Source organism: Colletotrichum fioriniae (assembly GCF_027942845.1).
Source record: "Colletotrichum fioriniae strain IMI 355084 chromosome Unknown scaffold_10, whole genome shotgun sequence".
Classification (NCBI taxonomy): Eukaryota; Fungi; Ascomycota; class Sordariomycetes; order Glomerellales; family Glomerellaceae; genus Colletotrichum; species Colletotrichum fioriniae.
Window position 1 is genome coordinate 546,960 of NW_027076846.1, and position 26,194 is coordinate 573,153.

General features: G+C 53.7%; 10 protein-coding genes across 10 annotated transcripts; 8 read left to right on the forward strand and 2 right to left on the reverse strand.

Annotated features, from left to right (window-relative positions):
• Positions 1-361: 361 nt before the first annotated feature.
• N0V96_008201 (uncharacterized protein) lies at positions 362-733 on the forward strand (the record flags this gene model as incomplete). Its single annotated transcript, XM_053192832.2, has 2 exons — positions 362-365; positions 399-733. The coding sequence occupies 2 exons, from the start codon at positions 362-364 to the stop codon at positions 731-733; spliced, it is 339 nt and encodes a 112-aa protein (XP_053049772.2).
• Positions 734-2,069: 1,336 nt separating this feature from the next.
• Positions 2,070-3,753, forward strand: N0V96_008202 (uncharacterized protein; the record flags this gene model as incomplete). Its single annotated transcript, XM_053192831.2, has 3 exons — positions 2,070-2,514; positions 2,668-2,735; positions 2,788-3,753. 3 exons carry the CDS (start codon positions 2,070-2,072, stop codon positions 3,751-3,753), a joined length of 1,479 nt encoding a protein of 492 aa, XP_053049771.2.
• Positions 3,754-3,930: 177 nt separating this feature from the next.
• Positions 3,931-4,626, forward strand: N0V96_008203 (uncharacterized protein; the record flags this gene model as incomplete). Its single annotated transcript, XM_053192830.2, has 1 exon — positions 3,931-4,626. The coding sequence occupies one exon, from the start codon at positions 3,931-3,933 to the stop codon at positions 4,624-4,626; it is 696 nt and encodes a 231-aa protein (XP_053049770.2).
• A 338-nt stretch (positions 4,627-4,964) lies between these two features.
• On the reverse strand, positions 4,965-7,022 carry N0V96_008204 (uncharacterized protein; the record flags this gene model as incomplete). Its single annotated transcript, XM_053192829.2, has 5 exons — positions 4,965-5,722; positions 5,804-6,336; positions 6,398-6,422; positions 6,500-6,753; positions 6,862-7,022. 5 exons carry the CDS (start codon positions 7,020-7,022, stop codon positions 4,965-4,967), a joined length of 1,731 nt encoding a protein of 576 aa, XP_053049769.2.
• A 507-nt stretch (positions 7,023-7,529) lies between these two features.
• Positions 7,530-11,342, forward strand: N0V96_008205 (uncharacterized protein; the record flags this gene model as incomplete). Its single annotated transcript, XM_065758253.1, has 5 exons — positions 7,530-7,617; positions 8,113-10,156; positions 10,229-10,523; positions 10,573-11,013; positions 11,094-11,342. 5 exons carry the CDS (start codon positions 7,530-7,532, stop codon positions 11,340-11,342), a joined length of 3,117 nt encoding a protein of 1,038 aa, XP_065613008.1.
• A 1,280-nt stretch (positions 11,343-12,622) lies between these two features.
• N0V96_008206 (uncharacterized protein) lies at positions 12,623-13,930 on the forward strand (the record flags this gene model as incomplete). Its single annotated transcript, XM_053192827.2, has 2 exons — positions 12,623-12,940; positions 13,040-13,930. The coding sequence occupies 2 exons, from the start codon at positions 12,623-12,625 to the stop codon at positions 13,928-13,930; spliced, it is 1,209 nt and encodes a 402-aa protein (XP_053049767.1).
• Positions 13,931-15,082: 1,152 nt separating this feature from the next.
• N0V96_008207 (uncharacterized protein) lies at positions 15,083-16,215 on the forward strand (the record flags this gene model as incomplete). Its single annotated transcript, XM_065758254.1, has 3 exons — positions 15,083-15,267; positions 15,362-15,758; positions 15,829-16,215. 3 exons carry the CDS (start codon positions 15,083-15,085, stop codon positions 16,213-16,215), a joined length of 969 nt encoding a protein of 322 aa, XP_065613009.1.
• A 493-nt stretch (positions 16,216-16,708) lies between these two features.
• On the forward strand, positions 16,709-17,371 carry N0V96_008208 (uncharacterized protein; the record flags this gene model as incomplete). The annotated part of the gene is made up of 1 exon (XM_053192825.2): positions 16,709-17,371. The coding sequence occupies one exon, from the start codon at positions 16,709-16,711 to the stop codon at positions 17,369-17,371; it is 663 nt and encodes a 220-aa protein (XP_053049765.2).
• Positions 17,372-18,594: 1,223 nt separating this feature from the next.
• On the forward strand, positions 18,595-18,912 carry N0V96_008209 (uncharacterized protein; the record flags this gene model as incomplete). The annotated part of the gene is made up of 1 exon (XM_053192824.2): positions 18,595-18,912. The coding sequence occupies one exon, from the start codon at positions 18,595-18,597 to the stop codon at positions 18,910-18,912; it is 318 nt and encodes a 105-aa protein (XP_053049764.2).
• Positions 18,913-24,190: 5,278 nt separating this feature from the next.
• N0V96_008210 (uncharacterized protein) lies at positions 24,191-25,777 on the reverse strand (the record flags this gene model as incomplete). Its single annotated transcript, XM_053192823.2, has 1 exon — positions 24,191-25,777. The coding sequence occupies one exon, from the start codon at positions 25,775-25,777 to the stop codon at positions 24,191-24,193; it is 1,587 nt and encodes a 528-aa protein (XP_053049763.2).
• Positions 25,778-26,194: the final 417 nt, after the last annotated feature.

Genomic DNA, 26,194 nt, shown 5'->3' on the forward strand with positions numbered 1-26,194 from the left:
GATTACTTAGACGTGATTAGCTCTTATGAAATGTTAAAGAGTAGATGTATCTTTGTATAAATGATATCCATTATGCTAGAAGATGGACTCTTCGTATCTTGATATCAGGAGAGAATTCATTGTGTTGACTGGTAAAGTTTCTCTTAGTATTTAGAGAGCATAACTTTGGTACCGCGGGTTTACGCGCCGCGTCGTCTGTGTACCGTGTCTTGTGCGTTCACTACGTTAAACTTGTACGTCAGATTTGTTTGACTTCTTCCACATCCATCCACACCTAAACACACCCAAACATACGCCAAGTGACAGAACTCTATTGTGTGAGCCAAATATCTTACTTTCCAGAATGGACATTATTGACGTTATGTGTACAAGCAGACGTCTACTAATCAGATACTCAGACAGTTTCAATCCCACTATGGCAGAATCAGGCCCCCCGCGACCCCTTACCCCGCCGTCGCCCACATCGAGTGAGATCCTCATGGAGGAAATGGCACTCCAAGGCATAGGAACTGGAAGCGTTGGAATCAGTGCCACCGAGGCTCGACGCATCGCCGCTGCTCGCCTGGCTGCTGCTGCTGCTGCTGCTCCTACCAAGGCCGACGATACCACATCTGATGCGGCGCCCACAGGGTTAGACGAGCCCAGCCAAGCGACCGTTGAAGACGTTGAGGATGACGATGATGATGAAGAAGTGGATATCTTAAGCGCGGTACAGCTACAAGAGCATCGCTAGGAGCATGCCCAGCGTCAGGCCAAGTTGGAGGAGGAAGCAGAAGAACACCATGCCGCATTGCTGGCCATGTTGGAGGAGCAGGGTCACGCAGAGTGACGATGCCGGGCTTTTTAATGAGCACAATGGTCAAGCAGAGCCAGGCAATAATTATAAGCACAATAGAGGTTTCAATTGAGTTGTCGGATATGCGTCTACATACGATGTGCGGAGGAGTGACTTGCTATGGCTGGCCTGGCATAATCCGAGGATTTCGGGACCTGCGTGGCACAAATGTGGCACTTTGGCACCAGGCCGGCATTTCCGTGGCACTATGCAAGTATGCGGGCACCTCTGGTATCGAGGGCACTCTGGGACCGTGGCACCGTTGGCACCCCTGTGAGACCTGGCTGGCACGATTCTGCAAGGTACCTAGGTGCCCTGGGGTGCTGGAGGAAATGGAAGATGGGAGAAAGGCGGGCCTCTGCAGTTTGACATGTACCCAGGTATGTATCTACCTACCTACCTAGGCAACAGGCGACCCTCAACTTACCTAAGGTATTCCATGGAAGGTTCTCTTACTGCTTTTACTATCATTGTTACCCTTGGTGTCAACGCTCTTGGTGTTGTTTCTCTTGGTGCTATTTCTGTGGTTGATGTGGTCTACTCTCTGTGCAGTCTTTGATGGACAAATTCAAAGAAGTCTAATTCATCTGCCAAAGGTGTTTTTGGATCAGCTAAGGTCTTCGGGCGATTTGTGAAGAAGAAAGATAAGGCGATGAACTTAAGGTAAGTAAGTACCTACCTTGGATAATCGTCCGCCGAAGGTCTAGGTAAAGGTAACTTGGCTGAAATGGAACATTCGGGTGAAGGCATACCTTACCTTCCGCACGGTGCCCTTTGCTTTGCCAGGAGCTATCATGCACTTTGAGAGGCAGCAAACGCTCCTAAAGCAAAGTAAATTGTGCATATCAATTGGTTTGACTTTCAATCACAGCCAGGTGGAAAAGAAGAAAAGAAAGGGAACTCACCACAAGGAAGAAAGCAAGAGGCAGCTAAGGTATTCATTTGTTCTATTTGCTGCCTTTGCTGATTCCCGGGCGATTCTCGATATTGTTACACAGTGTCGTTTACACAGTAGGCTTGAGACATCTTACTGTATCAATAGACTATCAAGGTATTTGTTGTCCTCCCTATCCTCCCCTCGCCATCATTCCACCAACACTTCTCACTTTCAACTTCACTTTCAATCGTCACGCAGCTTTTCTATCAGGCGAGTCCATCTCCGGTCACGTGATCTTTCTCCGAAACTAACACAGGCAGGTACAATAGTCGCACCGGCCACCACCTAGATCCCAACATGTCGCGCCCCATCCCCGAGCTGGATTTTGAGGCGGAATTTCAGAAGCTGGTGACTCTCATGAGAGCATGCTTTGACCGAGAGGACCCAGAACTCAAGCCCACCTACCGGGACTGCAGAAGTTGGGCAAAATCTTTCACATCGAACGTCAGACGTAGCATGGCCTCGCGCGACAACAACGGCTGGCTCGGCGACAATGGGGAAGGGGACCTCACCGAGCGATTCGAGCTTGTGCAGCAAATTCGGGACACAATCCTCAACCACGAGGACATCAGAGAGGAGAAGGATAAGATCGAACTCCTCCAGACGAAAGAGGTTTGGGCGCACCTCATGGTCCTGAGCTTACCGCGTCTCCGAGCCTTCTTGGCGGAGGTGCAGACCAACGACGACCTGGTCTACACTCTCAATCTTGCATTCCCCGCGATGAATTCCCTCATCTTGCTATGTGAGTATTATCTTTCTATATTTTCTTTCTTTACTATTGTCAGATTTCTGTCATCTTCATTGTCCAAGTTGGCAGACGCTTCTTTGATGCGGATACCAACAACCTTCTTTTTTTCATTCTATACTTATTACAGGCTAACATCTTCATCATCAGTCCGGGGCCCGGCGGCAGAATGGGTCAAGACAGGTACAATCTCGCGAAGCAATGCTGATCGAATTGCGGTATGTCACCTGTTTGTAATGAACCTGGACTCGACTAACTCATTTGTGCTAGACGGCCCAGAGAGATCTCGGTGTTTGCGCATTTACCGGCCACCTGCGCGGTGAAAAGTGCCACATACTGCCGTTCTGGACCCTAAATCGGCCTCGCTGCTCCAATGCACTTGACGCTGCACGCGCAGTGTTCGGAAAGGAACGAATCAAAATGCTTCGCAAGAAGCTCGTCAATCCCGAGACCAATATCGTCGACACGTCACGGAACATGATCACGTTGCACCCCATGCTGCACAAGTTTTGGGACCAGGGACTTTTTGGTTTAGAGCCCGTCACTCTCTTGTACGAAGAGGACAAAAAGGAAGAACCCGCCATTGCGGGTCCCTCGACTCCCTCAAAGGTCGCTAGCGAGAGACCTGACGAGGAGAGCGGAGCGCCGGGTTCCTCAAGGTCTACCAGATCTGGTACCAAGAGACTCAGCGATAGTTCCAAGATCACGCCTTCCAAGAAGTCCAAGAGAATCAGCGAGGGCAAGGGCAAGGGCAAGGAGAGGGAGGTGGAGCTGCCGCAGGGGATCAAGCCTACCAAGGAAGACGGCGAGCGCGCAAGGAAGGCGATCGGTATTCGAATTCGACTCCACTGGCTACGAAAACTGATGGGCTTAACGCCGGACAATCTTCCAAAGAACCTGGCTGAGTTATGGCGGACTTTGAGCCCGTGGGACGACGACTACGTTGTTCACGACAAGGATGCCCGACCAGTCGACGACGGCCAGATCGTCGACATTTTTGACACAGCAGACGCCAAAGCCCCCGATTTCGATATCCTGCAATTGCAATTTGACGTTTTTCGTATGCAAGCGTTATCGGGCAGAGCTGACCCGATCATCTATGCCCCCGATTGGTACTACGATGATGATGGGGAACTTATCGCGGAGCCCGTGCCAGGAAAACAAGAAGCTATCCGGGAACATGAGGCGAGAGAGGCGCGGGAGATTCTAGAGGCTCAGAGGGCTAGGCAGGCGTAGAAAGCCGGCATCCCTTCTTCTGATCCACAAGGCTCCGATCCATCTGCCGTCGCTTCTTCATCTCATCCTCATGACACCCATTCACCCACAGCTGCATCTCATCAACAGCTCCCCAGCGCCATAGGAGGATCCGACGTTAAGGCACCTCCTCGGCGAAGGCGCTCGCTCGTCTCAGGTATGAAGACCGTGGGCCGCGCCTTTGGTCTTCAATTGGCATTGAACCAACAGACCCCCGACATCGAAGAAGAATCCAACGTTGCGCCGCCTCTTCAGAGGAGTTCCTCGATCATGTCAGGTGTGAAGACTGCGGGCCGGGTTGTTACTCGTTCATTGAGCAATGCCAAGAACCAGACCAAGAACCTTGTACGAAATCCAAGTTCGGCTTTGCGCGGCAAGAAGGAAGGAAAGCGGCACCGCCAGACTCCCGAGCAAGTGTCGGGCACCCGAACTTCCGCCAGAGTCCATCCCAACGAACCGGCGACGGGCCGCGAAACCCCTTTCAGCGACATAGAGAACGTTGCCACAAGCATCGATGAGCGCTCGCGCCAGCAATCTTACCAGCGAGCACACAAACCTCTCTCCGAAGTGCAGGAGCGTGTACCAAGTGCTTCAGCCCAGAAGTCGCAGGGTCATGAACGTTCCAAGAGTGGCGGTTCAGGCCAAGCTTCGGACAAGACCAAGAAGCGTTTTTCTGCAAGCTATCTCGTCAAGCGTCGGTCTGAGGCCGAATTCAAGAAGCGCTCTTCTGCCGATCAGATTGAGAAGCGCCGGTCCGTGGGCAATCTCACTGAGCTCCTGTCTGAAGCTCCCGAGAACGCACCAGGTGGTTCAGGATGGCGATTCTCGGTGGCTTTACGTCCTCGAGAGGTTTGAGGAGGGAAACTTGGGATTGATCAACGGAACTGAATGAAGTGCGATGATGAAGGGATAGACTGATCAATGTATTATTAAGCTGCTTGCAAGGTTGGAGGGAAGTTTTCGAGTTATTTGTCTTCATTATTCTAATTACCCTCTCCTTTGACCTTCGTGACTCTCTGGCTATTGACAACAGCTCATGCGAACCTCTAACGACCACAGTCTTGCTTCGTGGCCTTGAAGATCGTAAATTGCCAGGAAATATCTATTCAGCCATCAAGTAGCTAACTTTGAGATGATGCTTCCGCGTACACAGTCGAGAGACCGTGTCGATGAACGACAGATCTATCGTCTGCTCAGCGGCGTCTCAAACTCCACCATCGTCTTTCTTCACCACAAGCATCCTCCGAAATCTCTCCCGCAAGAGTCACGATGCCCTCTTCCTTGCCAAATCCAGACACAGCAGCCTCCTCTTCGCAAGGGGTAACCCCCAACTTGGCCGCCTCACTCGCCGTAAACGTGCCATACACATCGACCTCATCGTACTCCCCAAGACCTTCAACAGGAAACAAGCCATTCACTCCCCAAAACAGAGCAAACGAAATCATAAATCCGATGAAAAACGCAACATAATACAGCTCGTACACCGCGTCCGGCGCACCGCCCACACCCCCCGCACTCACAATCAACCCGCCCACCGTCGGCGCCCAACCCGCAACCCAGCACGGAATCACCCTCCAATTGACACCGTGGCGGTACCAGTAATCGGACCCCTCCGGGTTGAACAGGTGCGTCAGCCGGACACGCCGACGGCGCAGCACGAAGTAGTCGCAGACCATGACGCCCATGATGGGCGCGAGGAAGACGGCAAACGAGTTGAGGACGGCGACGAAGGTGGCGGCCTGGTTGATGAGCTGCCAGGGCTGGATGACCCAGGCGGCGGCGAAGGTGAGGAGGGCGCCGCGGCGGATGTCGAGGTAGCGCGGGAAGAGGCCGGCGAGGTCGATGCCGCCCGCCACGGCGTTAGAGCAGACGTTTTCGAACATGGAGGTGAAGGCGAAGGCGAGGGCGAGGAATAAGACTGCGGCGCGGGAGCCGGGGGAGCCTTGGCCGTCTATAGATGGATGGCATGTCAGTGGGCATCCAGGAAACTCGGAGAGAAAGGAGAGTGGCAATGGAGCAGAAGAAGACTCACGATCCATCATGACCATCAACAAATCGGGCGGGTTCCAGTAAATCTGCCCGTAAATTTTCTGACACGCCGCGGTAGTTACCAGCCCGCCCAGGCAAACAAGCACACCAGTAACCCAATAGACTGACACCGTACCGACGATATAATCTCTTTTATTCTTCGCGTACCGCGAAAAGTCGCTACTATTCGTCATGCCCGCCGCTTTCCCGCCGATAGCCTGGTTAATCCCCGCCATCATCAGCCACGAGGCGCTCCACCGGGACGAAGAGGGTACTTTCTCGCCCTGGTAGAAGACGGGACCGACCCCTCGCGCGACGGCTACGGACCAGGCGAGGAGGGCGACCATTGCGGCGCCACAGGCGACGGAGGAGACGAAGAAAGGTTTCTTGAAGCGCTCGGGACGGATGAAGAGAAAGGGAATGGAGACAAACCAGAAGACGGTGAAGCCTAGGAGTTCGTAGGTTGTTGTTGGGGTGGTTTCGCTGAGGGTGTTGGGGATCTTTGCGAAGGAGGGCCAGATGGCGGTTAGGCAGACGCTGTGAGAGGTGTATGGATTAGTCTTTGAGACTTCGTTCAAGGAGGAGATGCTAATCATACGTTACTAGTTTACCTCCATTCCAACCTATTCAAACCCGGATCAGTCATCTTGTCGTATGCAGAAGGGGGAAGTCGTCTTGGAAAGACTGGAGATACACTTACACTGGAGAGCGGTCCAGATGAAGTTGAGCAGAATGCGCTGCAGCAGCGGTATGAAGCTCGCTCGGAAGCCCCATGTGTATCTATTCTGGACGGTGAAGCCGATGTGCCAGGTCAGACCGCACCAAGCCACGAGGATGGCGAAGAAGCAGCAGAGGGCACGCGAGACGACGATGACGGCCATGGCCTGGCCTACGGAGAGTCCCTGGGTAAGAAACGTGTTGGGAGTCTGCCATGTTGCGACGTTGAGAGACGATCTGTTGGAAAGCGGAAGGGTTCAGCATTGAGGCATAGGTTGACTTGGTTCTCTCAAAACTCCCTGGGGTCTTTCGCCATTTTGGTGGTATGATGGGAGTCAAACTTACAAAGACCAGGAGCCGAAAAAGTTGAACCAGCCCCAGGTGCGGCGGGAGGGCGGCAGGGGGATGAGGTCGCGGTTCGACCAGGCGCTGATTTCTTCGTGGCGGGACTCGTCCGACTTGAGGGTCAGGGCTTCTTTGATCCTGCGCGCCGTCTTGTTTGCCATGATCACCGCGATTGATGAAAAGCTGCAAAATTTTCGCGTTTGTGTGAACGTTTGCACCGTCCGGAAATGTTTCGTTTCGAGCCCGTGGAAGGGCGTGTACTAACGGATATATAGGACCATCTTATCTCGAGATCCTTGCAGCGGTCACGTTTTCTCTCATGGTTCTCGAATTTAGAGGAGAGCGAAGCATAGGTTGTCGGAAGATATGCGCTGCTAATCGCGACTTTGTCTGACTTGCATGCCGGGCAATGTTCGGGGGCAGTTTTCCGGGGCAAGTCTCCGTTTGCCCCCATTCTCTTGCCCTCATTCCCTTGCCCTCTTTATTTCTGAAAAGAGGACATACGTCGGCGACTTTCCGAGCGTCGGACGACGTGCCCACGAGCTTCTCAGCTCCCAAAACGGCCTTGATGTAACCCACTCCTCCCGGCCAACCTGGTCCTCGATGCCGATGATAAGGATGCGGAGCAGTGGGGCGTTCCCTGCTGGTGACATGCCGGGTGAGAAGAAATGGTGGTCGATCGCCTCGGACTCACTCGTCTGCCAGTGTTCCAATCCAATGACAGTGTTGAACTAAAAGGTGGAAATGTTCAGTTGGGTAAGTAGCTTCCCGTACCTATTAGTCTCTCACATCGATACCTGATAGGATTGACGTCGTAAGGTGAGGTTGGTGAAGTGGGGTTCACTATCTCGGAATCCGGGGTTGAAATATCGGCCTCTACCCCGATGCCGGCACCGCGTCGGAGAAGGTGCGATACTTCAGTTGTATGTCTTGCATCGCACCTGCTATCATTATCGCAAACGCCCTCACTGCAGGGCCTTGTACCACCCTCCCTATAGACAGTTCTCTTTGCATGCAATGCAAATTATCCGAACCTCCAAGCATCAGGGAAAAAAGTCCAACATCACCAGCTCATCCACAAAAATGACAGTCCCTACCTTGAGAATAGGCGTCGACGTCGGCGGGTGAGTAACGGACCTGTTACCTCGCCTCACCTCACCTCTGCATTGACAAACTTCACATCACCAACCCCAAACTCCCACCTCCCAACCATCAACTCACTTCTAACAAACAAAAACAGAACAAACACAGATGGCGTCATCCTCGATCCAACCTCCTCCTCCTCCTCTCCCCTCGGCATCCTCGCCACCCAAAAGACCCCAACAACACCCAACCCAAGCACCGGCATCACAACCGCAATCTCGCACATGTTCTCAACCTCCAACATCCCCCCCTCCCGCATCGCAAGCGTCACAATCGGCACAACGCACTTCATTAACGCCGTGATAGAACAAGACGCGACCCGCCTTGCCCCCGTCGCCGTCATCCGCCTCTGCGGTCCCTTCTCCGCAACCATCCCTGCCGGCGTCGACTGGCCTCCCGCATTGCGCAATATCATCTGCGCCCACCGCTCTCTCGTAGACGGCGGGTTGGAGATTGACGGAGATTTGATTGCGGAGCTAGATGAAGATGCCGTGCGGCGCGAGGTGGAGGTTATTCGCGCCAAGGGAATCAGAAGTATCGTCGTTGTGGGGGTTTTCAGTCCCATTGACGTCGTGTATAGACAGGAAGAGAGGGCGGTGGAGATTATTCGTGATGTTTATCCCGGAGCTGACGTGGTGATGTCCAAGGACGTGGCGAATATCGGGTTTCTTGAGCGCGAGAACGCGGCTATTCTCAATGCTTCCATTCTTCCCTTCGCTAGACGAACCATTCGGTCCTTCCAGGATGCCGTTACGCAGCTAGGCCTCACCTGCCCCGTCTTCGTGACGCAGAATGACGGGACGATCCTCGCGGCTGCTGCGGCGGCGCGGTTGCCCATCAGGACATTCTCCAGCGGACCGACAAATAGCATGCGCGGTGCGGCGTTCCTCACGAGGAACTTGGAAGAAGAGAAGGAGGGGGCGGGCCCGATGATGATTGTCGATATCGGCGGGACAACGACGGACGTGGGATTATTACTGGCCAACGGGTTCCCCAGACAGGCGGCGGCGTACAGCGAGATCGCGGGGGTACGGACGAACTTTTCGTACCCAGATGTTAAGAGCATCGGGCTCGGAGGCGGGTCTATCGTCAAGAAAGACGAGCGTACCGGCGAGATAACAATTGGGCCGCAGAGCGTAGGATATCAAATCCAAACAAAGTCTCTGGTTTTCGGCGGCGATGTCGCCACGGCTACGGATTATACTGTACTCGCAGATCCAGACACCATTGATATCGGAGACCGGTCTCTCGTCGAAGGTATAAGCGGCCTCGCTGATGACGTCCCGGCGTTCAAGGCTAAGGTGAAGGCGATGCTGCAGCGGATCGTGGACACGATGAAGACTTCGCCCAAGGATATACCCGTCGTTCTTGTCGGCGGAGGCGCGGTGATTGCGCCGGATGAGTTGAAGGGGGCCAGTAGGGTTGTCAAGCCTGCGTGGTCTGGGGTAGCAAATGCAATTGGGGCTGCGACGGCGAGGGTTAGTGGTGTTGTTGACTCGATTGAGAGCACTGAGATAAAGAGCGTGTCCGAGGTTGTGGAGGCTCTGTCGCGGAGGGCTGTTGATCGGGCTGTCGAGAATGGGGCTTTGCGGGAGAGTGTGACTATTGCTGAGGTGGAAAGTTTTCCGTTGCAGGTATGTTTCTTTGACATGGCGAGTATGATGATGAAAGCTGACTGGATGCCTGTTTGGCAGTATATTGCAAACAAGTCACGAATGATCACCAAAGCCGTAGGAGATTTCGACTTTTCCAGACCAGCATCCGTGGACACAACCATGATCCCAAACGACATCGAGAACTACGACGAAGAAATGCCTAGACCACCGGCACCGCCTCGAAGCGAGGAAATCCCATCACCGCAAACCTTGGTCTACACAAAAGACTACATTGAAGGCTACAAGCCAAAGGTTCTCAACCGGCAATGGCACCTCTCTGAAACAGACCTCGACTGGATCACGACGGGCTGCTACATCCTCGGCACAGGAGGCGGCGGCTCACCTTACCAACACATGCTCCGCCTCCGCGAAATGATGCGCGCAGGCGCCACAGTCAAAATTATTTCTCCGCACGACCTCAAGGACGATGATATTGTAGCCTGCGGCGGCGGGAAAGGGTCGCCGCAGGTATCCATTGAGAAGCCGTACGGTGATGAGTAAGTCTCCCTCCTCCACAAGATGGCCCTCTGGAGAAGCAATATCTAGATTCTGATTCTTATGTTTTGTAGAATCATGGAATCACAGAGAGAACTCTACGCATACCTCAAGACAAATCCAACGGCCGTCATATCTCTCGAGATCGGAGGTGGCAACGGCCTGCAGGGCCTCATCCTCGGCGCCAGTACGAATCTCGATATTCCGACAATCGACGGTGACTGGATGGGTCGCGCGTATCCCATCTCTCACCAGACCACGCCAGTAGTCTTTGAGAAGAAGGCGACGATGATTCCGTCATGTATATCAGACGGGAACGGCAGAATCATGGTACACACCCTTGCCCGTCTGTTGCTGGCTACAAGACACGTACGAAGATGAACATTCCTTTGCTGACCTGCGGATGAGGAAACAATAGCTCATGACAAAAGCCCGCACAGAACTCAACGCAGAACGGGCCTTCCGCGCCGCACTCTCGCAGATGGGCTCCCACGTAGGCTGCGCAAAGGGACCTGTCAGCGGTCGCGATACGAAGTCCTGGGTTGTTGAGAATACCGTCTCGCTGTCCTGGCGGATTGGTCGCGCCGTAGCGATGGCGCGGTGTACCAATGCCATCGACACAGTCGCCGAGGCCGTTGTGGACGTGGTCGGCGGGCAGGAGTCGGCGAGAGTGCTGTTTAGGGGCAAGATTGTAGGGGTCGAGAGAGTTACAAGGATGGGGCATGCTTATGGAGAGGTTACTATCGAGGGGTATACTGACGGGAGTAGTGGTGGTGATGGAGCGGTTGAGAAGTTTGTTATACCATTCAAGAATGAGAATATTCTTGCGAAAAAGGTTAATGCCGGTGGGCAGGAAGATGTGAGTCCCGACAACTCCCCATCCCTATCACGAGAGGAAAGTGAAGAGTACGAAACTGACACATCTCGCACCCAAAGCAGATCCTCGCAATCGTCCCAGATCTAGTCTGCGTCCTCGACGCGCAGAACGGCGAGGCCCTCGGCACACAAGAGTACCGCTACGGCCTCCTTGTGGTGGTTCTCGGCATCACGGCGTCGGACAAGTGGACGTCGACGGCGCGGGGCATCGAAATTGGCGGGCCCAAGGGGTTCGGAATGGATGGGTTGGAATATGTGCCTCTCGGGACTTTTACGAAGCCTCGGAGCGTCATTGACGAGTTTGGTGGCTAGTCATGACGGACCAGGGCTAAAGGGTTCTTGAGGCTTCGAATGATCAACTATCATGCTTGTACGATGCGGCTTGTGAAGATGGGTTGATTATGGGTCGAGCTATGTCCTCCTCATCTCCGGTTTCGGGTGGATGTGAGGTTAATTCTTGGATAAACGTAAGTCGAGAGGTTGGGGCATGTATACTGCCGGAAGCCATGTTTATAATATTACTCCTTGGCATCTAGACATAACCGCTTAGCAGTAGGATGAATAGACTTCTAGACAAAGCCTCAAGGATCATCAATGCTTACATGGCTTGCCGTCCTTGAGAACGAATTGGGCACATTAACCGCACATCCAACCTGTAAATCTCCCAGAATCTGCGGGAGCCCGCACGTGTGGCTTCATGATGGAGGAAAGAATCGACAGGGGTTCGACCGTCGAACCGTTGTATTTCGTGCCGGGGTGTGATAACGCAACGCGAACTGGGGGCCAGAGGAAGATGGTGTGTTGGGGTCGTCTCCAAGTCGTCGGAACTTCCAGCGCCGCACCGTCAAAGTTACCGAAACTCTACCAGGTTGGCGGAGGAGAGGAAGAGGGGTTAATTGAGAGCCAGTGAACCGCGCCGCCGTTGTCGGTTCCTGCGGGAGCAGCCGGAAATCGAGGGTGTCGAGTCCTGACTCCTGATTGTCTGGCTCTCTGAGAGAGTATTCCAGAGAAGAGACAATCACGCAATCGAAAGAGAAAATGTCGGTTAAAGAGGAGAGCAAGGGTATGACAGCGGAGTAGGAAAAGTTTGTTTTGGAGAACGGTAACACTGAGCAGACACAATGTGTCCCGGTTCCAAGCGGTCGGCAGTCAAAGGCCCGGAGGTTTTGGGGGCGCGGGGTCCCACGTTGTCGTCCATGTTGATGGAAGTCGAACCCCCGATCGGCGGGCCCCACAGCAGGAGTGTCTCGCGTCATCGGACGGCCATTGCGATATGGAAGGGCCCAAGCACGCAATCTGTGAATGAGAGCTCGACACCATCAACCCGGCCAGACGGTTGTAGCATTGTTACGTTGTGCCTGTTCAATTGTGAGTACCTTATACAGTAGATATCAGTGATGTGTAATGAGGGGTAGATCAGATAAAACCTCTCTCTCCCCGTTGCAGAACCTTTTTCCCCTTCTCCAATTTCAGTCTTTGTGATATAAGTCCGTCTCATCTGCCACTTCCCCTCATTTTGAGACCTCATCCAGATACCTCACCTTAACACCTTTTCATTTCTCTCAATTGATACCCCTTGCATCTTCATCACAATGGCCCCAGGTGCGCTCATTGACGAGCCCGTCCAGCCCTCTCAGGGCCCCTGGAAGGGCAAGAACGACGATGCCCCCAGAAACATCTTCCCCGACGGCATCCGCACATCGGGACAGCACAACCCCCTCTACGACGCCCTCAAGCCCTACGCAGAGTTCCCCAAGGAGATCTCAGGGCCGACGGTCTGGCACAAGGAGGAGTTTGAGCAGCAGCCCGAGAAGTGGACGCACCGCTTCACCCCTGAGGAGGTTGAGGAGCTCGGCCGCACCTCCGATGCTTTTATCGCCAGCAACACCCCTCTGACGGGTATCTCCAAGGTACGTCTGACTTTGTTCCTCAAAGGAGAGATGAAGAGCTTCACTCGAACGACTTCAACCCGTACCCAGACGACTGTGCACTAACACAACCACCAACAGTCCAACTTCCCCCTCCCAACACTAGGCAAGCGCCTCACCGACCTCCGCAAAGACCTCATCGACGGAAAAGGCTTCGTCCTCTTCAAGGGCTTCCCCGCCAACGAATGGGGCCCGCACAAGACCGCCGTCGGCTACATGGGCCTCGGCACCTACCTCGGCTACTTTGTCTCCCAGAACGGCCGCGGCCACGTCCTAGGCCACGTCAAGGACGTCGGCGACGACCCGACCCAGATCGACAAGGTCCGCATCTACCGCACCACCGCCCGCCAGTTCTTCCACGCCGACGACGGCGACCTCGTCGGCCTCCTCTGCGTCCAGCGCTCCGCCGAGGGCGGCGAGAGCGACCTCGTCAGCATCCACGCCGTCTGGAACGAGCTCCAGCGCTCCCACCCGGACGTCGCCGAGACCCTGACCAAGCCGATCTGGTACTTTGACCGCAAGGGCGAAGTCTCCGAGGGCCAGGAGGAGTGGACGCGCCAGCCCGTCTTCTACATCGAGAACGGAGGGCAGCGCCGCGTCTACTGCAAATGGGACCCCTACTACGTGCGCTCGCTGACGCGCTTCTCCGACAAGGGCGTGATCCCGCCCCTGAGCGAGGAGCAGCTGCACGCGCTCAAGACGCTCGAGGATACGTGCCAGAAGCTGGCGCTGCACATGATTCTCGAGGTGGGCGATATCCAGTTTTTGAGCAACGCGCACCTGCTCCACGCAAGGACGGCGTATACGGACCACCCCCACCCGGCGCCGCGCCGGCACTTGTTGCGGTTGTGGCTTTCGACACCCGAGAGCGAGGGCGGGTGGGTGCTGCCGTTCCCCGATAGTAAGGAGTTGAAGAGGGGTGGTATCCAGGTGAACAATGTGCCTCCGCGGGCGCCGTTGGATGCGGAGTAGAGTTTGTTCTGATGAGGTTGGGTTAGCATTTTTTGTGAAATTTGTATTTAGAGCGCTTGTGAGGATGAGAGAAAATGTTCGGTGCATCATCTGCGATGAGATGCAGGGGTTTTGACTGCTCCATGAGAGATTGGCGGAAAGCCCGCATAGAGATTTCTCAGGAGACATGGCTCTGCAGACATGAATGGAAAAAAAGTAAAAATTTGAGAAACAAAATCAGATCAACCATCATGAAGTGAGTCGTCTCCCACTGAAGTGATTGAAGCGTGACCGCGCATACACACCCACTACACTGGTGAGTCGAGACATGCCGCAAGAGAGAAAATGAGATGGGCAGTTTTCCGGAATGCCCAACCTGTCCAGCGGGGAAATGGTGTGATTGCTTTGCTGTGAGAGAGAGATGGTACGTGAAGAAGAGACGTGAAATGAGCGACTACGGTGCGTCCGGCGAAGTTTGGCGAAGTTTTCCGCGGAATTCTAGTTGCCCAAGTTTCCCGGCAGTTTTCCGCTCTCTGATGGCGGGGTTGTTTTCATGTCCTGTCACACACTGCGACCTCGAAATGACCCCGCCGCGGGGCAATCGTCTTCATCGCAGGGGAGAGAGGTCCCCTAAACGCCACGGATGGAGGGGCAGCTTCCCGTCTCACTCCTTTCTCACTGCTCATGCATAGCTTACCGCGATGTGAGAGACTCATCGTGAGAGTGAGCCCGGCTTCAATTGAGCAACTCACTGAGATCACCATTCACTCATTGACCGCAATAGGAAACAATTCAATATGAGATTGCTCTCAATCGACCCAAGTACACTCAAATCAAGCGCAATCATCATGTCTTATCGCCAAATTGCCCCGCGATCCCGTTGCAGATAGCAGGTGGACCACTGCACCGTCCCCCCTTATCCACCCGCCCGCGTTGAGCCCGCCCGAGTCAAGCCCGCCTCTTGGCCTTATACCATCCGACGTCGCTCCTCGACACATTGCACATCCATTGACTCTGTTATTAAAGACGAGCCCTGTCCTCACCTTCTTCTACAATGCCTCTCGTGTCTCCCATTCCTCTCCCAGCGTTCCTTCTCTTCTCCATTTGATACCCCCTTTTTCTGAATAGACAAGTACAACTTTCTTTCACCAAACCCAACCAAAAGAACCCAAGATGGCGGCAGTCCTCCCCGAGCCCTTTGCGAGCATCCCTCGCGAGAACTTCCTCTTTGGCCCCTCGCCCATCGAGCCTCTCCCCCGCATCTCCGCCGCCCTCGGCGGAAAGGTCAACGTCTACGCCAAGCGCGAGGACTGCAACTCTGGTCTGGCCTACGGCGGTAACAAGACCCGCAAGCTTGAGTAAGCTCTTCTCTCCTTCTCCACTCCCGCCTTCACAGCATCATAAAAGGCAACATGGACCATATCAGACAATCAAACTAACAACAATCCCCAGATACCTCGCCTCAGACGCCCTCGCCCAAGGCTGCGACACCCTCGTCTCCATCGGCGGCGTGCAATCAAACCACACCCGCCAAGTTACCGCCGTCGCCGCCAAACTCGGCCTCAAAGCCGCCCTCGTCCAGGAGAAGTGGGTAGACTGGACCGACCCCGTCTACGACAAGGTCGGCAACCTCCAGCTCTCGCGCCTCATGGGCGCCGACGTCCGCCTCGACCCCTCGACCTTTGGCATCGAGCACAAGAACACCCTCGCCAACCTCAAGGAAGAACTCCTCGCCGCCGGACGCAAGCCGTACTACATCCCCGCCGGCGCGTCAGACCACCCCCCTCGGCGGCCTGGGCTTCGCGCGCTGGGCTTTCGAGGTCGAGGCGCAGGAGAAGGAGCTCGGCGTGTTTTTCGATACGATTATTGTTTGTGCGGTCACGGGATCGACTATGGCGGGTATGGTTGCGGGATTCAAGCTCGCGGAGAAGCTGGGAGGCAAGAAGCGCAAGGTTATCGGTATTGATGCCTCTGCGACGGTGAAGCAGACGTTTGACCAGGTGCTGCGCATCGCCAAGAACACGGGCGCCAAGATTGGTCTCGAGGAGGGCGATATCACCGAGGCGGATATCATTCTGGATGACCGGTTCCACGGCGGTGTCTACGGTATTCCTGACCAGGTCACCATTGATGCTATCAAGTTTGGAGCCAGCACGGAGGGTTTCATCACGGACCCTGTGTATGAGGGTAAGAGTCTGGCGGGTATGATGCAGCTCATCAAGAATGAGGAGATTGCGGCCGGGAGCAATGTCTTGTATGCGCACTTGGGCGGCCAGTTGGCGCTCAACGCGTACTCTGGCATGTAACTGGTTTCTTGATGTCTAATGATGAAGTTTTAGAGTTTTGCAGAAAAATAACAAATACCCTTTCATGTTCAACCTTGGCAGTGATCCTAACTTTTATTGTTGGTATTTCATCGGAGATGGCAGCAAAGTTCATCGAGACCAAGTTCGTACAAGTACACAACCATGCCTTGATGGTCTAACATCGACCTATCTCCGAATAGGGGGTCAGACTGGGATATAATTCCACACATATTCAACATGAAAATATATTTCTTCAAAGAACAATAGTCATTCATCATCGTCTCCAGCTCTTCGAATTATCATTGCAGAATAAACAACACTTGCTCAACAGCAACGACCACCTTCTACCTTACAATTATCTATCCTTATCCGCTGCGAATGTCCGTCATCTGGGATATCGCCTTCCTTTGCAGCCTCATCATCACTATCGAGCTGCTGCTCAACTCGCTCATAACAATCAAAATACTCTCTACACAAAAGAAGCACGTCCACTATGTCGACGACTAGTAGTAGCGCCCTCGCCATCGATGCCTCTGCTGATGCTCCTGCGAATTTCACAGACACGGACGATCGAGAGCCTTCGCCCCTATTCCTTAAGCTTCTCAAGATCTATATCATGGCATGCAACCTCTGGGTAGCCATCAAGTCTTTCTTCTCAAACAGGGGCATATGGAAGCCGGAACCCGCGGTAGAGAGGCCCACCAATTACGAGAAGCTCATGGATCTCGCACAGCGACACGAGTATTTGCAGTGTCATAGAAAGCGGAAAGTTGCCAAAGAAAACCACCCCGGCGACTACTTCCAGCAACGAGTGTTCACCCCCGAGGACGATCGGAAGATGTGGAAGACTCTGTTGCTGCCTACCAGCGAGAGCAAAGAGGAGAAGGAGGAGAGGAAGCGGCAGGAGGAGTCTAAGTATCTCGTTGACTTGATCGTTCAGATGCCTATCCTGAGTAGGCCTTGCACCGAAATTGAGCAGGCCAAGGCTGATGAGCAAGTTGAGCCTGATAAAGGGCCCAAGGAAAACAAGCAAGCTCATGAGGGAAATCATGACAAGGAAGACAAGCAGGCCAAGCCCGATGAAGTTGACCCACACGACTGGAAGGTCGAGGGTGTACTTGCAACCATCGATTACGAGGCGCTGGGTTTGCACTGAGAAGAGATGTAGGGTTTGGGAGGCTCGCGTGCGACATTGAGCTCAGAGACAGGTGAGGAAGATAGCCTACATCACCTGTCTTATGGAATAATCTATCTTAGTATTCAATACCAATCCCTCCTCCTTCCAAGATAATACCACAGAAGCAATCTAGCGTACATTTCAAAGATGCATGTGAGTCTCTACAACTACTTTATACACACCTTACCTCCCAAATATTGTAGTAAGACGTAAACTTTCATGACTCAGGATAACCAGAACGTCATCTTTGGGCCTCGAGAAGATTTGATTCAAGCCAGCTCAAAGCAAAAACCAAGTGCAGTGTTGATTCACAATCTCATCAAATTCAAAATTCATCACAAATCCCCATCGCACCTGCCTTTGACATACACATGGTGAGAAGAAGGCAACTTCCGTCGACCAAGCAACTACCAACAACGAGGGAAGGTAGGAAGCTTTTCGACTTCACCTTTTCCAAAATAATTCACCGCCCGACAACTCACCAGCCTCACCTTTTGGGTTCACCTTCTTTCGCATCCTCTATCCCTCTCTTAACTTCCTAACTTGCCGTCGCTATTTCTCCGGCCGCACCTCGCAATTCACATTTCCACCCAAACACAACACCTTTTGCGCGAGCTTCGTAAGCTTGATCGCCAAACACGGCAAATAGCGACTTCATTAGCGGGCCTTCCAGCCTTTTCCTTTTTTGAAAATCATCGAAACCCCCTGCAGCTTCAGCTTCTGCTTCCCTGCTCCTGATCCTCCGCCAGCGGAAAAAGAAAATAGCTGGAAGACAGATATGAGTTCCGATACCATTGGAATAACGGCGGCGCCCTCAATGGAACTCGCGACGGATCCCACGATGGAGCTGGTCGAGTTCAAATTGGGCAGCAGCAGCAGCGGCAACAGCTTATCATCGTCGTCTTCTGCACCCGAGCCAAAGCGGTCTTGCCTTAAGAACAAATCGACCGATCCCAATCACAAATACCTCGGCAGTGATTCACCTGGCTACTTTCGTTCGTTCTTTCCTCTTTCTTAGTCGTCTTTCACTATCTTGGCTTTTGTTCACGCTCATTCATCTTAAACCCTGTCACTATATTATGCTGCCATGAAATCAAAAGCCGTCGGCTAATTCCGCTTCTCCTCTCAAAGACAAAGGCTCCTGGCTCGAAGAAATCGGCTTCGTAAAGAAGTACTTTCGCAAACACCACCACAGAGCACAGATGGCAGCATACATGGACCGGGTGCGTGCAGAGAACGCCAATGCAGAGCTTGCCAAGAGCAATGGCAAAAACACGGACGTCCCCATGGGCGACTACACCATCACCAAACCCACCGTACATTTCTCAGAGCCCATGGAAATGACATACTACTGCTACGAACCCGAGGAGGCCATGGCCGAGTACCCTGGCTATATGACGTCCAACAGGCGCGCGTGGGCCGAGGTCTCGTTTGAGCCGGGCAACCAAGTCAAGTCGGATGGGTTCCGGATGTGGCATCGTTGTCGTAAGCGGAGAAATGGCATGTTCTATTACGGTTAGGACTAGGTTTGGGATAATTGCCGCATTTGCTTTCGTGGCGAGCTTTGGAGTGGAAGGCGTTTGGGCTACGACGGGATATCATTTTAGACCAGGTGGTGTCTGTCTCTCCAGCGAGAAAACAGCCTTTGAGGTTTTGGCGTGATATATACGAAGTGATACCCCTTACAGATTTGGAATGGCTGACTGAAGGAGAAAATTTCAAGTCACTTACTCTGTGTTAAAAGTTCCATCTTCCCCAGCGTTCAAGGACTCGAGTCCTGCCGTTACATCGACTTCGCATGAGCCGAGTCATTATGATTGTAGACCAGACGCCCCGATAACTCATTGAGATGCCAGTGCCCAGGAACAAGAAGGATCGTACTGCTACCGCACCTTCCACACCTGCCCTGGGACTGAGGGCAAGCCCTCATATACCCCGTCAGTTCCATTCCTGTCACCAACGGCAGCAGGCGCCTCACAGGCCTGTGAGGTCAGGTCAAACTGCCGTTTGGCGGGATGGTCACGGGCGAGCCTGTTCGACTGGTTTAGCCTACGCTAGGGTCTAGGTTTGAATCCCAGCATGAGCACCAGAGATGTAGCCTCCATTCTGCCACCGGGGGTGAACTCTTTTGTCTTTTTGGATCTCTGAGTGGTTATGTAAGTATCTACATATACGTTGATGAAGAGAGTACGATTTTATTTTTCCACCTTCTAAGCCACGGAACGAATTGCGTGTTCATGAGGTAATTACTTGGCGGCCGTTGTGGCTTGCCCGGAGGCTGGAAGGGGCAAAGGGCGAGAGAGTTTTCCGGACTGACTGAGGGTAGGGATGAGCTTGAAAGAGGTCTGAAAGGAATGAGGGTAAGCTATCCCTCATCCTGCCCGATAGTGGGTTCTTCAGCATTTCCCACTTATCTCAAATACTTAGATAATACAGCTTTGTTATTGACTTGACTGTAAGTATGCTCCTCCCTCTCATATCTGAGCCCATCGCAGGAGTAACCAGAGCGGGATGCTTCATATAATGGAGCACTTTCAGCAGAAACTTTATGCTCGAGGTTTCTATGATGTTTCTCTCGAAATTCTGAGAAGGTACAGGTGGATCTCGTTTCTCAGCTGATCATTTCATTCATAATGGCCATGTTGCCGGCAGGCTGAACCTCCTAGGGATCTCATCCAACAGTTCTACTTGTCACATCTAAGGCACCTGGATGAGGTGATCAAACTACCCCTTCGTCTATGTACTGAACGAGTCCTTTGCCTACGTCTGGAGCCCCGTCCTGAAGACAAAGGATTCTCTGTCTGTCAACCTTATCGGGGTCGTCAACTCCCAGTGTCGACTTGAGCCTTAACAAGATCCGGACACTCCTCTACCGACATACCACGATCACGGCCAGTAATGACTAGGCCTGGGGCGTTGGAATACATGTCCATGACACTGGTTTCTCCAGCCCTGATGGTGAGTGAAGGTAATTTGGGGGACCATTGATCCTCATTGACATCTTCCCTACCAAAAAGGAAGCCTTGTCTTCTTAGACTGACAGGGTTTAGGTAGGTACCCAGAGTCGGGAAGGAGCACGTGGGTCATCCGTATGAACCGCACCTGCCTTACCATATCAATGTCGGACGGGCTTTCCTATTCACCCGAATATACACGAGAAATCCCATATAGGTCCCCTCAGTTCCATTCCTATCATCCAGCCAGCGGGCGCCCCCTTGGGGGTCAGGTCAAAACTGGCTGGGTGGTGGAGTGGTTGAAGTCCACGAACAGCCTAATCGGTGAAGGCTCAGAGGTCCCGTGTTCGAGTCCCAGCATGTGCGCCAGAGATGTAGCCCCCATTCGCCACAGGGGGGGTGAACTGTTTTGCTTTTTTTTTGTGATTTGGATATTTCGTTATTGATCCAAGGGGAACGGTTATTATCGGCGACTCTGATTGATAATCAGATTTATCTCCAGCCATGGAACGATCAGTGGCGTCAAGAGGTACTTGGTGATTATTGCCAAGGCTGTGTGGCGTTTTCCCTCGAGGCTGTGCCGGTTCAGACCGATCGTGAACATGTACGGTGTGGTGAGACAAGGTTCGTCATGTCTTCCATGCATCCGAGGTGGCGCACCCACTACGGTTCCTGGGGTAAAGAACTCAAGTACGACAAATTACCCCATTCGGGGATACAGCCGCATTCCACGTATCACAAATGAGGCTTTTTCACGATGGTGGTCACGAGGCAGGACCTCAGCCTTTCTTATGTTCCCATCCTTTTGGCGATCTCCTCTTCTCAGTACCCAGCCTGGGAGCCCGGAGGCTCACTGGTTGACTGTTGACCACACGTGATGGTATGTTACACATCGTGATGCTGACCGTCATTGGATCGTACTGATGTTGCCTCGTTTGTAGCGCTCGCCCTGTTGTGCGTGTGTAGAAGCTCACGATGCGGGGTATGGCCATCTCCGAATGGTCCAGTCGGATGCATGTAAGGTAGTGAGAGGTGACAGCCTGCTTGCGACCTCTAGGCTGAGCAGCAACGGAATTCCTCTATAACATTCTCACCCGAACTCATATGCTCGGTGTTATGAGATCGTTTCATGTTGGTAGACCTCAACACGTGAAGCAAACATATCACAAAGAACGGAAGCTTACGGAAGCTCGAGACTCCACGATGGACATGAACGACAAGATGGAACTCCTCGAAGCTCACGCACTCACATTACTATCACACTCATGCCCGACACTCCAGCAACTCACTTGCTCCGCTAATTCAACCCAAAAGAGGCATCTCCCTCTCAAGACCCGCACATCTCGTGTCTGCTTGCGATGCCAACAAGCAATAAGTCCGCCCCGTCCGCCAGCCGAACCCAACTTTGGGAAGAAAGCCACGCGGCGTGTAGAAGCACAAGTTCAGCAAACGCTCGCAATCATCGACTTGCCACCTGAGCTACACCACAGCATCATAGACTTTCTCGACCCCATCGATAGCACGTGCCTCGGGTTGGCAAGCCGCCACTTCTACACCCTTCACCGACGGCGGCATGGCACTGTCCATCTCTCTACAAGACCTCCGAGGCCCAATGACCAGGAATGGGCGTGGAGATTGGCATCTACGTTGTCGGCTTTGGAGTCTATCAAAACAACGACGGCGACGACTGCCGCCGACGATACCACGTTAGCAGACGAGCAGCCGATATCCTATCCGCAGCCGCGCCCGCCCTTTTGGTGCGAAAAGTGTGGACTCGAGCGATGTGAACTACAAAGACACATCCGAGACTGGTTCCCTCGAGACCACAAATACTGCACCATCTCTGGGAAGTTTGTGAGGCTAGGCCTTCCTAGGGGAGCAGTAGGATTCTGTCATAGGCGCTCGCCTAGAAACTCCCGCTTGTGTGGGAAACATCACCCACGATCCATTGTCGGAAAAGTTGTCCGAGAAGCCACAGAGGCGTGTTATGGGGACTACCAAAGGCCCAGTTGACGGGAATGATGGGGCGAATTATGGTCTGGAGGGCATAGGAGATAAACACCCTGGTTTACGCAACGTTGTGTCGTAGAAAAGAATAATAGAGTTCAGACTCGAAAAGCTTGTCTCAACTCACCTATGAATGAGACGGGGCTCGTCCGACCTTCACCCACTCTTAATTGACCCCTCAAATCAGTTGAATAAGGATCAACTGACTCGTTGTGTTCCCCCTTGAAGCAGCGTCTCCCTACCGCATAGTCATTGATCGCATGAACTCTCAATTCGCTTCGTCATGAGTTACAATCCGTCTTCGCGGTTCCCCAGTTCTCGCTGAACTTGGTCAAGATAGACTGGCATTTGTTCCGAGTTGGTGATGGCTGGCGACGGAGCAGTCTCTATGTATCTCCACCACGAAGTCATGATCAGCCGCTGAGAGACAGCCGTGTCAATGAACTTGATTCAACATGGCAAAAAGGGCAAGTTCGGGTTCAGAGACTAGAACGACCACGAACAGGTCGCCAGAGGCGGCGGTTGGGTACAGGTTAGGAATCGCCAAAGAAGCCGTATCTCTGCCGTCGCTCAAGGCGGCACGCGAGTCAACTAGCCTTCCAGCTACTGCTCACGAGCAAGCCCTCGAAAGTAGGTTGAAATGTCGCGCGTTAAAAGAGCAGCTGCCGGCTCAGCAACGTCATGTCACGTAGGGTCGCCAAGACTTTGGAAAAGTTCGAGAACCAAGCAACGCCGCAGGCTGGCAGAAGCCAGGAACCCACAGCTTCCCCCGGAGTTGGAGAAGTGGCAACTCCGGCTCCCCGGATTTATCCCTCCCTCTATTACCTGGGATTCTAAGCACGCGCCGAGTCATTGTGTCTTTACATCAATTACCCGATTCGATGCGCAAGTGGTAAAGAACCCGGGGGCGAGCCAATCATGTCGAGTCGGACGGCTGGATCTGGGAGTGATGTGCTATGGTTGGCAAGGATACTACGATGTCGCTCAAGGAGTCAAGACGAGGGGAAGCTGGAAGGAGAGGGGTTGTCTGGAAAGTCTATTTCGACTGCTACCATTACAGTCGCTCTTGAAGTTGTAATGCTCCAAGATTCTATTGAGAGAGGTTCAGACGATAGGCTCGTCGGTTTGGGAGTCCAGAATTTCACTCCTCTTCAGCGCATCGAGTCGCGGAGGCGCGACCGAGGCCGACAACAAAGTCCCTGTTTCCACTTGCTCCTCCCCACTGGCCAAGTGATCTTCGTTTCGAAGTGGATGTGCTCAGTGTATATAGAGTGTGGCAATGTAGATCAACTCGAGTCATGGAACCTGTACCGACAACCTTGTTGATTGACATCCCGCTATCCATACTTATTGATGTAAACAAACGCATGGGTAATCCGCCCTACTTGATCCTGAAATGCGCCGACAAAGGAGCTACTCATGGCTCAAACAAAGGATTACGAGATGATGGATCTGAACATGAACGGGTTGTGGTTTGTATGGTTTTGTTGAGTAAAGTAGAGTAAGGTAAATATCTGTTGATGCCAACAGCAATGTCGCCAATGCAACACTTTAACCCAGAACGGTCGTTTTCTCTCGGGCATGTTTCCGCGCCTTTGAGCAGATACGACACAAATGCCCAAAGTCTTGGGCCAAGTATGGTCTTCTGAAATTTTAATCCTCGTCGCTATGATCGAAGCAGTCCACGCTCATGGTAATAATATGCCAAAAAGAAAAGAAAAAAAAAGAAGTGAAGAAAAAGAAGGGGGGAAGGGAGGATTTTATCGCGCTTTGCCCTCTCGGGCCGGCGGAAAAAACATGAACATGAACTCTTTCCAAACTCATGACTCGTCCCCTTTTACTGCTCCCTCCCCGAAAACTCGTAGCCCTCCATCCAGCCGGCAAGCTGATCCAATTCACAGCTGCCGCAGCGGAGCAGCAGACGTTGAGTGTACGGGACCTGTACCGCGGCTGCCGACGGTGATTTATCCTTTTTGTCGTCCGTCTGGACCAAATCCGCAAACCGGGCATCGCTAAGGTAGTCCTTGACGCGCATCTCCTCGGCCGGCAACGAAAACAGACTGGCGTTCTGCCTCGTCACCTCCTCGATGCTGACGTTGTGTTCCCGCTCAATCATCCGCTTGCCGATGTAGTGCAGCTCATGTCCCCCGCCCAGTGTCACGGGCTCCCGCCTTCCCATAGCGAGTTCCCACGCAATGAGCCACGCCTGGTACCGTATATCGAGCCAGCGGCACTTTACAATGACGAACTCGACGAGGGAGAGGAAACTCGGTTTAAAGTCGAATTGAAAATCATCCGGCGTCTCGGGCGGCACGTCCGGACAGCTGTCGAGAATCAACCGCGCGAGCACGACGATGCGGGCGAAATTCTCCTTGAAGCAATCGTAGACGGATTCGTCGTGGGACCGGCAGACGCTGATGCAGATCTTGGCCGCCTGGTACTTCATCTCCGTCTCGGCGCAGATGAGCCCCTGGTGCTTCGGCAGCGGGCGGTCGCCGTCGGCATCTTGGCGGGGGAACTCGACAAAGGCGAGAAAGGCGGCGTGCCACCGGTCGAGCGAGGCGCAGATGTGCTTCTGCTCCTCGGACATGACGGGGCCCTTGGAGGCGAGGCGAGAGTCGGTCTGCGACCCGGGGTCGGCGGAGCGGATGTAGCGGATGGCGTCGAGGAGGATCGGGTCGACGGCGCGTTTGGGGAGGTAGATGCTGCTGCTCTTGTCAAAGGGGCCGAGGTTGTACCTGGATCCTAACCCGCCGAGGCTTCCTACGCCGCCGCTGCTGCCGGTGCCGCCGCCGTGTTGGAGGTTGAGTGAGGGAAAGCCCGGTTTGTCGTAGTAGCACAGCTGGATGATGCTGAGGCGGTGGAATTTCGGCACGATTTCGTCAAGCGTGTCTTGTTCCAGCTCGTCGTAGTCTACGTTGTTGAGGATGTTGATGCCGCTGGCGAGGTGCTGCATGGCGGCGTCGAAGCTCTTGCGGAGGAATTCTGTAGCGATGAAGAGGATGCAGCAGGAGAGGACGACGTCCACGTCGTTTGGCTGCGTCATGTCATCGTCCGGGTCGTCGCCGCCGGCTTGGCTCTGGGGTGATGTGAAGGGGTTTGTCGGCGTGAGGGTGTCTTGCCGGTCTGGTTCTGCGAGCTCTGGTATGCTCGAGATGCCTGGCGTCATAGCTGCCGGGGACTGGATGGCTGATGACGGTCCGGCGGAAGACAGGCTCGGGGATGAACGGTTGCTGGGTGATCCAAAGGACCTGCTATTGTCGTTTCGTATCGTCGCCGTCGTCGAAGTTGTCCTAGTGGTGGTAGTCGTTCCCAACATCGTCTGAACATCCTCAAACCCCCTCTCCGGCGCGACCTTGTTGGCCATCAACCGCAGCGCCTTGCCATAATGCTCATCAGCCTGCGGATTCCCCTCTCCCTCCATCCGCAGTCGTTGTCGTCGCCGTCGACGTCGTCGTCGTGATCGTCGCTCCTTGGATCGAGTTACTCGGGGGTCCTCGCTGCGGGAAAAGACTACCAATGGCAGCCATGGCATGCCTCACGGCGGGCTCCGACTTACTCAGGCGCGGCACAAGGTCGGACCAGAACTTGTTTTCAAAGTTCTGCGGTAGGTTGGGGGCGACGTCCCGAGCAAAGTACTCCACAGTGGCCTGGTCCGATTCGAATTCCCAGCCTGCCCTGGCCTGCGCGAGCGCGTCTCTCAGCCTAGTGGTGCGCGAGCGCGCGCGGGCGATGGCCCGATTGCTGGGGACGACGACGGCGTAGCCCTCGCATTTGCGGCCGGTGCTGGTGCAGCGCGCGCACGCCGGTTTTGCTTCATCGCACTTTACCTTGCGTGACC